Raw genomic sequence first — 12,030 nt, 5'->3', positions numbered from 1 at the left:
CCCAGTGTGATGATAACCATGTTTATGCCTAAAATGGACAAAAGTATTATTTGTACAGCTGTGCAAGATATATGAGGGATTTTCACACTTAAATAAAGTTCATGAAATTAAATAGATACCATTTAAATTTACTTACATACAGAAGCAAACCTTCAAAAAACCCTAAAAGTGACAATGTCTGTTTTTATGCAGCAAAAGATGAGAACCTATATAACTCACAGCAAATGAGTAGTCCTACACCTGCGCTTTCAGCTGAAAGCGCTCGAGGCTCAAGGCTATGAATGGACTGATGGCTTTACGTAGTTTGGTTTAAGTCCTGCTGCTGTTGCTCACTCTGGCCTCTGTACTGACTGAGGCAGCTGAAATGTGCTAGCTTCTTTACAGTGCCTTGTAACGAACGTGTTGCCACTGGAATACTGGAAAAGGAAAAGCAATTTTTCCTTAGGTGGTAAGTGGCAAAATTCTCAGACCTTGTATGTTTAACTAGTGGGTAAACTGGTGAGAGTTTGGGGTCTGAAGTAACTACAGGAACGAGCTGGAAATCTGCAAGGATTGAGGGAGGAAGGATATTCCAGGACAGGTGTGGCAGGTGTCCAGGCCCTTGAGCATTCAGCTAAGGTCCTGGTGGGATTTTCAGAATCACAGTGGGAGCTTATCTCTACCTTTAGGTACCTGATGAAAATCTTGTTTCCTGGGCTAGTGCCACAGACCTTCTGAAATTTTACCCTTGTCGGGTGGTGTTCTTACCCAATATACATTTACACTGTTCTTAAGGACAGGGGAGATCAGGCTTAGGCTAACTCAGCTATTTTATTCTTATTCAAGTTACCTTCAGGCAAAATTGTCTACACATGAAGAAGATAAGTCGTGTGAGGAAGTTTTTTTTAGTGGCCATGACCTGCCATGGTTCTTCCAAGGACCAGATGCATTGGTGAGATATTTGTGGGCAGAACTGACCAGTAACTCAAAGCTGGGTCTTTGGAAGAATCAGGATGGAGGTGAACCCCAGCACCACTCAAGGGAAGCCAGAAGCACTTCCTATGTTTTTTACAACAACATGCTAAACCAAATAAAGTCTAATCCCCATTGACTGAAAGAGAGGAGAAAATTAGACTATTTAGTGTACAAATGTGTCATAGCCTTCAAAATGTTTGGGGAGAACTCAGTTACCCTGTCTTGAAGAGCTCAGGGAGACTGTTCAGGAAGGAGGATGGATGTTGGACACAGTGTCAGCCCCTGAAACAAATAAGACTTTCTGAGTGGAGAACTGCAACACCATGTGTGAAGCCCTGGGAGAGGGAATTTTGACCAACAGACCAACAGTAACACCACAAAGCTGCTCAGAAAAAAAGAGCCACAGAACTTCATCAGTCAGATGGGGCTTTGAAAGCCTTTTGCAAAAGAACCACCATATTAATATAAACCATCATAGCTTTTGGGTCACAGGGGTATATACCAGCCTGTGAAGTGCAGCAGTTCATGAGAGGATGATAACGTCTAGGTAGAATAGCCAGTTACGGACAGGAACCTCTTAAATCATCCTAGTACAAATTGCCAAACCTCCTGAGTCACAGCCTGCAGACTGTTAATTAAGCCCTTCCCTTGACCATGGTAACGGAAACTGCTGTTTCTTTCCTAGCCACGTATTTATGTGCATATAAAGTAAACATGTGACTACACAAATCCTTCTGGAGAAGCTTTTATACCACATGCCAAAATATTAAATCTAATTTTCACTTTCTCCTCCTTTCTTTTTCTTTTCTTCTTTTTCTTTTCTTCTTTTCCTTTTCCTTTTTATTTTTTCTTTTTTTTTTCTTTTTTTTTCTCACAACAAATATATTTTATTAAAAGTGTGATCTTTTTCATGGGCTAAAACATATAACAAAAGATAGATATATGTAATATATACAATATAATATATTGTAATATTATCTATTATAGTTTAGCTAATATAGATAATATTTTAAATCGATGTCTACACAAATACAACATATGTATGTAGGCATATAAAAATCCATTACAGTTCTTCAAGATTTTTCATTACCAGGTAGAAAAAAAGACTCAGCGGGAGAAGAGCAGTGAGAACTCTGTTCACTAGCATGAATCCTGATTTGTCAGGCTACCTCTTGCTGCTAAGGTCACTACCCTTTGACAAAAATGGCCTCTGACCTCCCCAGCCCCACAATTCTGTTGTGACTGACCCTGAAACCCATGAAATTCAGGGGCAGACATTGCTTTGGAAGGTTTAGATAAAGCTGACTAACATGGGAAGGGCTCATAGTATGCACCCATCTGAAAAGGTCTGGCAGTTCTTTGGTAGAGGATGCAATTTATTCTGTCCCCCTCTTTCATTGAAATCCTAATCCTTCATACACTACCTAAAGTGGAAACTAAAATGCGCTGATGATGAATAACAATGTGCCTTCAAAGGGCAGTAACGGTTTTCTAGTCTTCATTTTTTAGGGTTTTTTAATTAAAAAAAAAAAAGTAATGGTCAACATACAAGTAAACTAGGTGTTTCGCTGTGCTGTGAAGTAAATCTAAGCAGGCTTGTGCTTTGTGATAGAATCGTAAATGAAACAAACAAAGGATTATTTTTACTGGCTTTCTCTCAAAAGCTGCATTAGTATACACATGGACCTGGCTTAGAAGAAACAGTTATGGACTTTGGGCTGGATTTTGTCACTCCTTACCATCCAACGACTGTTTTGTTCTGGTTTCGTATCTCAGCTCAACTCATTGTGGCCAGAAACCCCACACAGAAAATTCAGATCCTAGTTTGGGTCTGCACCTTAAACACACACAGGCATACACCGACACGTCGTAGCACCTTCAGCGCTCTTTGGAGCCACTGTCCCGCTGCAGACGAAACCTCCCTGCCCCGGTGGTATTTTCCACCACGGAGCTGATCGTTCATGAGATGGAAGGTTTCTCTTTGTGACCACGGAGTATCTCTGAAGCAATGAATATTTCAAGGAAAGGCTGACCACAGCTCCCTGTCAAGTTTTAGTATCGTGGGTTTTTTGTTAACTTCAACATATCATTTCCTGCTATCTGGGCAGTCAATTTTTGATTACAGGGCACCCTGAGTATGGAAATACCAGGTGTCTTCTCAGCTGTAGTTTAAACCTGAAGCCTGGCAGAGCACTGCGGTGGCACAGCTCACCCCTCCCCTCCCGCCACCTCCCGCACACAAACCCGGCAGCGGCCCGGCACCGGCGTCTCTCCTCCGCACCGCCTTGGTTGTTGACACCCACATCAACATCCTCCAAAAAACATATCGACCCTTCTATGAACGGTTATGTGGGCAGTTTGGAGAAGGCAGCCATGCTGTTCCTCGGGGTGGGGAGTTTTGTCTCCAAATGGAAACAGAGAATTTTCGTGTACCAGCACCACCACCACCACTCTGGTGGCCTGGACTTGAGAAAAACGGTTTTGCTTTGCTGCCAGACGTTACGGCAAGGCCTTAAGAGGAGGGCATGCGTCGGGTTGCACGGAGCAACCCGAGGGCACTCCGGCCTTCCGGGACTCGAACCCGCATCGCCTCATCCCGCCCCGCCGCCCCTCCGTCCCGGCGCCGCCAGGGCTGCCCGGCGCGAACTACAGCAACCACCGTGCCTCGCGGCACCAGGGCCCCACGCATGGTCCGGCGAGCCGCTTGGCATGCTGGGAGGCGTAGTCGTCTGGCCGCCCTCTCCTGCTGACGGGACCGGGCGGGAGGGCAGCCAATAGCAGCGCTCGGTTGTGCAAGCGGCCGCCCCCTCCAGCCAGTAGCGCGCGAGCGCTGCCTGCCAGTCCGGGCGGTTTCTAAGGGGAGCGTTGCGTCCTGTCACGTCACGTGACGTCAGGTGGGGCGGGGGGTAGGAGGTCAGGGCGCGGCGGGGCGGTGGCGGCTGCTGCCGGCGGAGCCGGGAGGGTGGCGGGTGGCGGCGGTCGGCGGGCATGGAGCTGGGCGCGGTGCTGGAGGCCGTGGAGGGGCGAGGTGGCGCCCAGGCTGTGGAGCGGGTCCTGGTGCGGTACAACGAGGAGGTAACGGGCCGTTGAGGAGGGCGGGCGAACGTCTTTCCCCGGCGGCGCGAGCCGGCCCCTCTGCACCCCCCCTCTTCCGCGGCGGGTCCCGCTCCCCTGGCCGGGGCTCCCGCCGCTGCCGCCCCGGGCATGGGTGGTGAGTGAGGGCAGCGCCCGGAGGAAAGCAGGCCTGCCCGGGGCGCAGACCCAGCCGTGCCGCCGGTACATCAGGCTCGCTGCCGGGCTTGGTCCCCCCGCGCCCTCCGTCTTGCCTCCACTTTACTGGCCTGACGTGTAGCGGAGCGGGCTGTTGGCCATCAGGCTGTAAAAACTGCCGCTCTGTAGCGTACGTTTGCCTCACAAATCTTGTAACCTGCACACACCTCTGGGAGGAGGCTGGAGAGAAAAACACAAGGTCTCTGGGATAACGACATTGTGTACCTGGTCACCTGTGACTTACAGAATCATAAAGTGGTTTGGGTTGGAAGGGACCTTTAAAGGTCACCTAGTCCAACTCCCCTGCAAGAAGCAGGGACATCTCCAACCAGATCAGGTTGCTTAGAGCCCCATCCAACCTGGCCTTGAACGTTTCCAGGGATGGGGCCTCCACCACCTCTCGGGGCAACCTGTTCCAGTGCTCTACAACTCTCAGTGTAAAAAATTTTTTTCCTAATGTCTAATCTGAATCTACCTCCCTCTATTTTGAAATTATTACCCCTAGTCCTGTCACAGCAGGCCCTACTGAAGAGTTTCTCCCCATTTTTCCTGTAGGCCCCCTTGAGGTACTGGAAGGCTGCTATAATGTCTCCCTAGAGCCTCCTCTTCTCCAGGCTGAACAGCCCCAACTCTCTCAGCCTGTCCTCACAGGAGAGGTGCTCCAGCCCTCTGATCACCTTTGTGGCACTCCTGTGACTTCTTGAGCAGTCCTTTGTCACCAGGTCTAGGTGGCCTGTGGGACAGAGGCCTTTGCGTCGCTTCAGCAGTGACCCTGTCCACGGGCAAAGGAGTAGCCCTGTACTGGGAGGGAGTGTGTGTAAAATGGACTGCCAGACCTGCCTTGATTTTGCTGCGTTTCTGGCCAAGCAAAGGGAAAAGGGGAGTCAGCTAAAAGCAGGGTTAAGACAGGTTGAGCTTTTAATGCTGATGAGTGTTAAAGAGCAGCTAGTGTCCACTGCCATTACGGTGTGATATGTGTATGCTAAGCCAGGGTTTTCCTGATAATGTCGGGAAGTAGAAATTGGAGTGAGGCTAAGTTTTAGGTGGATTTTATTTCCCCCATCCTCTGATAGGGACATTTTGGCACCTAGATTTCAGTAGAGCAGTGTGTAGTCCATTTCTGAAGATCACATCTCAACCTATCAGGTGTCTGTCATTTCTGTAGATGCTTCTGTGACTGGCACATAGGTTCACAAAGCTGGCGCTTACTTGGAGTTTGGTTTTGAATGTAATTTAAATGCAGTTGGGTTGAACTAACTATTTGCTGAAATTTTGGAATCTGTTATGGGAACAAACATTCAAGTTTTTAGTTAAAGATTCCTAGCTCTGTCATTAGGGGAGAAGCCAAATGAATGTGGATTGGTGTATGGTTAATTCTTCAGCCTCCAAAGAGGGCTTCAAGTTTGCTGTCTTACGTGCAATGAGTTTTGAGTGTAACAATGGCAACAACTGATATGTTCACTCAAAGTTGAGCTTCTAGAAGCTTGGGCAACAGTCTTTACATAGGCTGCCTTTGTGCCCATGAAACTCAAATGTAGAGATCGGTGACAGCTGCAGGACACTTTGAAGGATTGGTTGGTCTAGAGTTCATTACACCCATCTAACTGTTTTAACTTTGCTGACATCTAAGGTACAGAGGAAGGACTTTGAGGGAATATTTTATCTCCCATCTTTACTCTTGAAAATGACCCTTTTTTAAATGTGTTCAGCCAAAAAGCGCAAACAAATATAATTTCTTAATTTTGATGTACAGTTTTTATGCCTTCTCAGCAGCTTCTTCAGATGAATTATTAGGCTTAAGCTGAATGGTGAAGGACAGAGTGTGAGCTGGTCTGGTTTCTATTTTGTCATTTCAAGTCTGAATGAAGTCTTGGAGTTACATGTGTCACTAAATACTTCTTTTGAAGTGGGATGAGAATCTTTTAATACTATCTCAATGTGATGTTTCTCTTACTGTGTTTCTTGTTAAGAGGTTTGCCTTAATGTTTCCTACATCTGTCTTTCTGTGCAGTGTGTTACTGACTTGGATACATTGCCTGTGAGCCAGCAAAGACTGGGCACAGTACTCCAGGTTCCAGATCTTTACCCATGCCTCTTCTGGGCTTTAGGTTTCCTTAGTTTTTTTTCTCCAAATAACAAATTAAATATGCTTTATTGAAGAGAAAGGTTGGATTAAGTGTAGTTCTGAAGTGCAGGTGGCTATAGGACAACTGTAATGAGATGAATGAATAGGTCTGTTCTTGCTCCCCTATGCTGTCCCATTTACAGTGATGATTCCAGATCTCTGTTCCTCCAGCACTTAGACTACTTACTGTCACTACATTTCTTTTGTAAATTTCCAAAAATGTTCATGTGCAAATTCAGAGATTGCCTTCTCTTGGTTAATTGCTCATCAGTTAATGTTCACCTGTTTTTGGCTGGCATTTTGCTGAACTTGTGTGATTCAATAGTGTTATCGGGAGCCCTGTAAGAGAAAGGAGAGGAGTAAGTTTCCTACCATCCTCAAAGATCTAACTGATACTGGTAGGGTAGATGTCCAAGGCCTTTCTGTGAAATTGTGACCTTGTGTCATGAAAGGTAAGAAGCCCACTGATGTGCTCTGGAGGGTCACTTTTGTTTTTCAGTCACTTGCATCGTGTACCAAGTTGTGTATCAGAAATAGTAGAAACTGAGATTTTAAATTCTTTAGAAGCTGTTCATCTAGCTTGGAAGTTTTAAAATGTCATTAAAATACCTCTGGTATTACTGCTGTTTTCTTTGACTGGCAGAATAAACTCTCTGTCATACGAGTAATATTTCACTAATTGTGTACTTCAGGATGCTAAGATAGAACTAGACTCAGTACTATTCAAAGTGTTTAACAGGAAATAAGTGCTCGTTGTTAGACCATGTCTATCTTGTGTTTAACTGTACCAGAGAAAACAGATACGTTGGTAATGTGTTTTGGAAATTGCTACAATATGGAAACTAGTAGTTTTTATAGGGAGTCTGATTTGATTTGTACTACTTGTTTTCTGGGCAAGATTATGCTACAGTTGTTCCAGTGTGGAGCACTTTTTAAAGTGCAGTCAAAAGCTTGTAAACAAGAATTGCTTGGGGAAGAGTCTGAATAATAAGGTATCTGTAAAACACAAGACGGTAGCTATAATGTCTTTCACTTTGTAAATTGTGATATGAGAGGCTGTTAACTCGCATCAGAAACACAGCCAAGGTCAAGGCTTGCTCTGCACCAGTAGTGAGGTAATTGTGAAATCATTAGTTGGAGCCGCTTACTAAAGCTCTTCTGTTGTGTAGAATGGGAAAGGATATGAGTTGACATGATTATGGCCTCATTATCTGAAGCTGATTTTAACCAGACTCCTAAAGTTTTATAACAGTTTGGCAGGTGTTATTTGGCAGCTGATGTTCATGTAGCAAATGCAAACTCTTCTCTTTTTTTTACAGAATCGGGCTGTTTTCAGATTTGATCCAGTAGACGAAGACAAAAGAAAAGTAAGTAAAATAGGCTATTAAGCTGCATACCTGCTCTGGTTCAAAGTATGACAAAGGAAAAGCAGTCTCTTAACTTAGCTGCCATTGTGAAAGGGTGCAATTAGTGATTATGAAGTTCTGTTTTCAATTTTGTTTCTTTAGTGCAAGAGATGTGACAACTAGCCATTCCTCTTTTTTTCTGAAAAACAGATCTGCCTAACAAAAAGCTCTGTCTTGAATAAAAGTAGTAACAGAAACGCCTATAAATAATTTTGTTGGGTACAGATTTGGGGTGGGTGAATAGAGTAAAGATATTCTTTTCTTCTGGATCTGAGAGAAACATTTTGCAATGCATTTTCGCAATTTTTTTCTCCTCTCAGCAGGTATCATTTTCTTGTCCATGTTAGTTACTTAGAGAATAATTATTAGAGACTAAGATGAACGGATAAGTACAGAAGAAAGCTATGGAGCTGTAAGGGAGGCAGAGCTACAGAAGCCTGTTAATCCAAAGGTAGCTGTAATCAGCAGAATGTGTACTGTGCATGTCAGGTTCCAAAGATGGGAAAAGTTTGTGTGTTACAGCATGGGGCTGTACAGAAGTGTTAGGGCTTAACGGGTCCCTGGAGATCCATTCACAGCCTCGCATTTAAAGCTTGGGCTACCCTTGGGTGGGTGTGTGTTTGTTTTTTTTCCTAATATGTAATGAAAAGACCCTTCCTTTCTTTTCTTTAATTAGTTTTTGGGCTAATTTGCGTATTTATTCAGAAGATGTTCAGTAGTGAATGAGGTTGCATGTTTCCTCTATTTCTGAAATAAACTCAAAGCTTGAAATCTGAACTGCAACGTTCCTGCAAGGGTAGCTTGTCTCATATTGGACACATAAATTCTTTCAATGATTTTGTGCAAAATCTAACTATTTTCAGGTTTTAAGTCTCTTTCTGGGAGAAATAGATGGGATAAGTCTTTCTGTCCTTTGCATTTACAAACCCATCAGTTGTGTAGGATACTGTTGAGACAGTTGTTTATTACACAGATGACTCAAAAGCCCTCTTAGCTTGACTTCAGTCTTGTGTGCATGTATGCAGTTCAGCATGAAAGTAACAGAGAAAGTTACATAAAACTTACAGTATATATTGCTTTTGTCTCTCATAAATAAAAATAAAATAAAACCAGGAATGTGGCCTAGAAGCCTTCTCCAGTCTTCCTGTAGAGTAGGTGTGTTTCACAGTCCTGAGAGCTCTCTGAAACATCTTTCCCTGCTTTGCTTTTTGTATCTTACAGAATGGTTGTTACAGACTTGATGAGATTTCCCCCTGCCTCGCAGTAATATATGTAGCTTTCTTGCTTGTAATTTAGATATGTGTTAAATGCAGAGTTGTAACAGAATTTTTATGGGAAATATCTTTAACTTATTGTAGGATTATGGAAATTTGAATCAGTGTTTAAAGCCGTAGTTGAGCAGTAGCCGTATGACAAACGCTGAAGTATGTTTGATAGGTTTGTAAGATGAATGTTTTAGAGGTGTACATGCAGTTGAATAATGTTTTATTCAATGTTTTAAGCCTGTTGCTGTAGTTGGTTGTGGGTTCTGTCTTGATAAGAAGTATTCTGAAAATCCTTGATAGAATTATTACTTAATTTATTGACACATTTTCTGGGCAAATTGTTGTTCTTTCTGTGACATTAACTTAAAGCTGGATGAACCTCATCAAGGAATGTTTAGGACAGTAAGCAGACTTAACAATTGTATTCTAAAAAAAAATTTTTTTTTTTTTAAATTGCGTTTTAATAGAGTTCTTTCCTTACTGGAAAAGACATTAATCATATGTGATCAGAGTCACAAATGCAGAGGGACTTCAGTACTTTGTCTGTGGTTTCTGGTGCTATTGGAAACTTGCCACCAGCTTATAAGCTGATGAATGCAATACATACATCTTAGAGGTCTCTTGTTGCATATTTGGTTTGTTCATGCCTAGGAGTAAATTTTCTTTCAGTTATTTACTCCAGCAATCCTCACAGACTTTGTCAGTCATTCACATCTGCAAGCGTGCAAGTAAAAGATCAATGCAAGTCTTTTTCTCTGCCTCACCACACAGCTTCAGCCATGACCTTAGAATTACAGCAAGGTTGTGGCCACAGTGTAATTGTATTGTAATGTAGGCATAACTGAGCTTTATGCTTTTCTAGGTTGGATGCTGTTAGGGGGAGGACAACCTGTATACAACAGTGACACGCTGTAAAATATGAAAGATAGTAAGGACAAAACTACAGCTTGACTGTAGAATCTGGGTAAATCAGATGACTGTAGAATCTGGGTAAATCAGATGACTGTAGAATCTGGGTAAATCGGACAGCAAAAGTTGTTCTGTCATAATATGGCTATCAAATCATGATGCTTTAGACTGTAAGCTAACTAAATCTGCAGTGAGATGATAATACTGAACTCCAGTAGGAAAGTAGGCTGTGTCCTCTAGAAGGCAGGAAGAGAGGTAATGCTATCAAGTTCACCTATCTGGACGTAGCCACTGGACTTTAATACATCACAGAATGATAAAAACCACAAGATCGTAATGTGCGCTGTTACTTGTGCTGGTTGTTTTGTTTAATGATGGATGTGTCTGCATTGGCCTATGTGATGAGTGCTATGGATATGAATCAGTTGGCAACGAGTGTTGTGCTGTAAGATCTACTCAGATACCAGGCAGATCAAGTTGGTGCCATTCCTTCTAAACTTGTCATATGCTAATAAAAATACAAATGTTTGAAAGCTTGTTTGCAGTTTGTGTGTGTAAACAGTATAGAAATTGCCAACCAGAGGTAACTGTGTTCTGGAATAGCAGCTGAAATTAAGGCAATGTGGTTGCTTCAGAGGACCTTAACCAGCTCTTAGAAATCGCAAATATTTGTCTCAACCAGCCAAGAAGTTTTGACAGTGTTTTGCTGGAAAAGGTTGAGTCTTCAGAACTGCCGCAGTTCACAGCAGCGTGATGTGGTTGACACAAACAGTTGGTTCTGTAGGTCCGTGCTGGAATCAACTCCAGTATCTGGTAACTTGCCTGGGCAGTCACCTTGGAAAGAGGTGTCAGGCATGGTGTCTCCCTCTTGATGTGGCACAGCAGGCACTTCAGCTCTAGTCTCAAATGTCCTAATACAAAAAGGAAAGGTGGTTTTGGTTTGTGGTTTGGTTTTTTTTTTTTTGTTTTGGTTTGTTGTTGTTGGTTTTTTTTGTTTTTTTTTTTTTTTTTTAGAACCACTTTCTTGTCATTTAATAGCTTTGTTCTCTATTATTTATACCTTGTCAGGCCCAAATCCTGCTTCTAAAGTGGTAACACATTTGTGCTGTTTGCGGACTTTAAATGGTGAGAAAATCACAGCACTGTTTGTGGCCTGGAGACATCTGTCGGTACTGATTCCCTAGTTAGCCATGGCATTGCGCAACTGGAAGGAGCTACAGCACCGTTTGCCTAGGTGACAGAACAGAGAAAGTAAGTCTGTCCAAAGTAGCAAGCAAGACTGGCTTTTTATATTGGATGAAGATGCTGAGTTTAGGGGAGGAAGGGGAAAAAAAGCAGCAGCCAAATATTCATAAGCCATATTATTGCCTGAAATGGTAGAGTCATCGTGATTGACATATTTCCTCTTCAACTCCTTATAGTTTGTCTGCCTCACTTCTTGTAGTACTGATAACATCTGGTTTGTACTCTACTGTCTCTGGCTTACTGTGTTGGGTCAGTCCTGTAACATAAATCTTTAAAGTCTGAGATCAGTTTTCTCGGTTTATTGTTCAGGTTCAATTTGAACATAATGGATCTGAAATTCAAGACCTCCTTTAAGTGGGAAGAAAGTCACCAAAACAATCTTTTCCCCAACACTACCGAATGTTTTAAAGGTGTTGAAATAGATGATGGTAAATCACATCAAATGTATTGTGGGACTTTCTCTCCTAATTAAATTCATGATGTGGGGAGATTCCTTAAGGCTGTGGACTGTACCATATTTGAACTTTGGAAGGATGAAAGCAGTAAAGTATGTTGATGTGTGTGTGATGCTGTCACACTCTAAATCTCAGAACTGGCTCGTTATTAGATAGTGCTGCTGACACTGCGACACTTCTGGGAGGTCTGGCGGTTTCTACAGCTGCAAAGGCACAGAACTTTTCTCCTCCCAGTAACTTTTAAAGTCTGTTCGTAAGTGTCCTATAAAAATATTAGGCTCAAGCGCTCCTGTGGGCACACTGTGTGGTATCTTAGTATTAATTGTTGTCGTTATTGTTCTGACTTTACTGAAACCCCTTAAGGGAATACCAGTCTGTAAGAGAAGAAAAGTTAGTAAGTA

At 43.0% G+C, this 12,030-nt stretch overlaps 1 protein-coding gene across 2 annotated transcripts in view; it reads left to right on the top strand.

Moving 5' to 3' along the window:
• The first annotated feature begins 3,942 nt into the window (after positions 1 to 3,942).
• The window catches only part of RIC8B (RIC8 guanine nucleotide exchange factor B), a 38,832-nt gene continuing 30,744 nt past the window's right edge, over positions 3,943 to 12,030 (top strand). The window contains exons 1-2 of one of the 2 annotated variants that reach the window (XM_086753982.1): positions 3,943 to 4,029; positions 7,669 to 7,716. In XM_086753982.1, the coding sequence (XP_086610108.1) occupies positions 3,943 to 4,029; positions 7,669 to 7,716 (135 nt within the window). Of the gene's footprint in view, positions 4,030 to 7,668; positions 7,717 to 11,161; positions 11,181 to 12,030 lie in introns of those variants that run through there. The other variant, XM_010115408.2, reaches the window with a different exon arrangement.

This window comes from Chlamydotis macqueenii, chromosome 1 (genome assembly GCF_036417535.1).
Source record: "Chlamydotis macqueenii isolate bChlMac1 chromosome 1, bChlMac1.mat, whole genome shotgun sequence".
Lineage (NCBI taxonomy): Eukaryota > Metazoa > Chordata > Aves > Otidiformes > Otididae > Chlamydotis > Chlamydotis macqueenii.
Note: the sequence above shows the minus strand (reverse complement) of the source record. Positions and strands in the feature narration are given on the sequence as shown.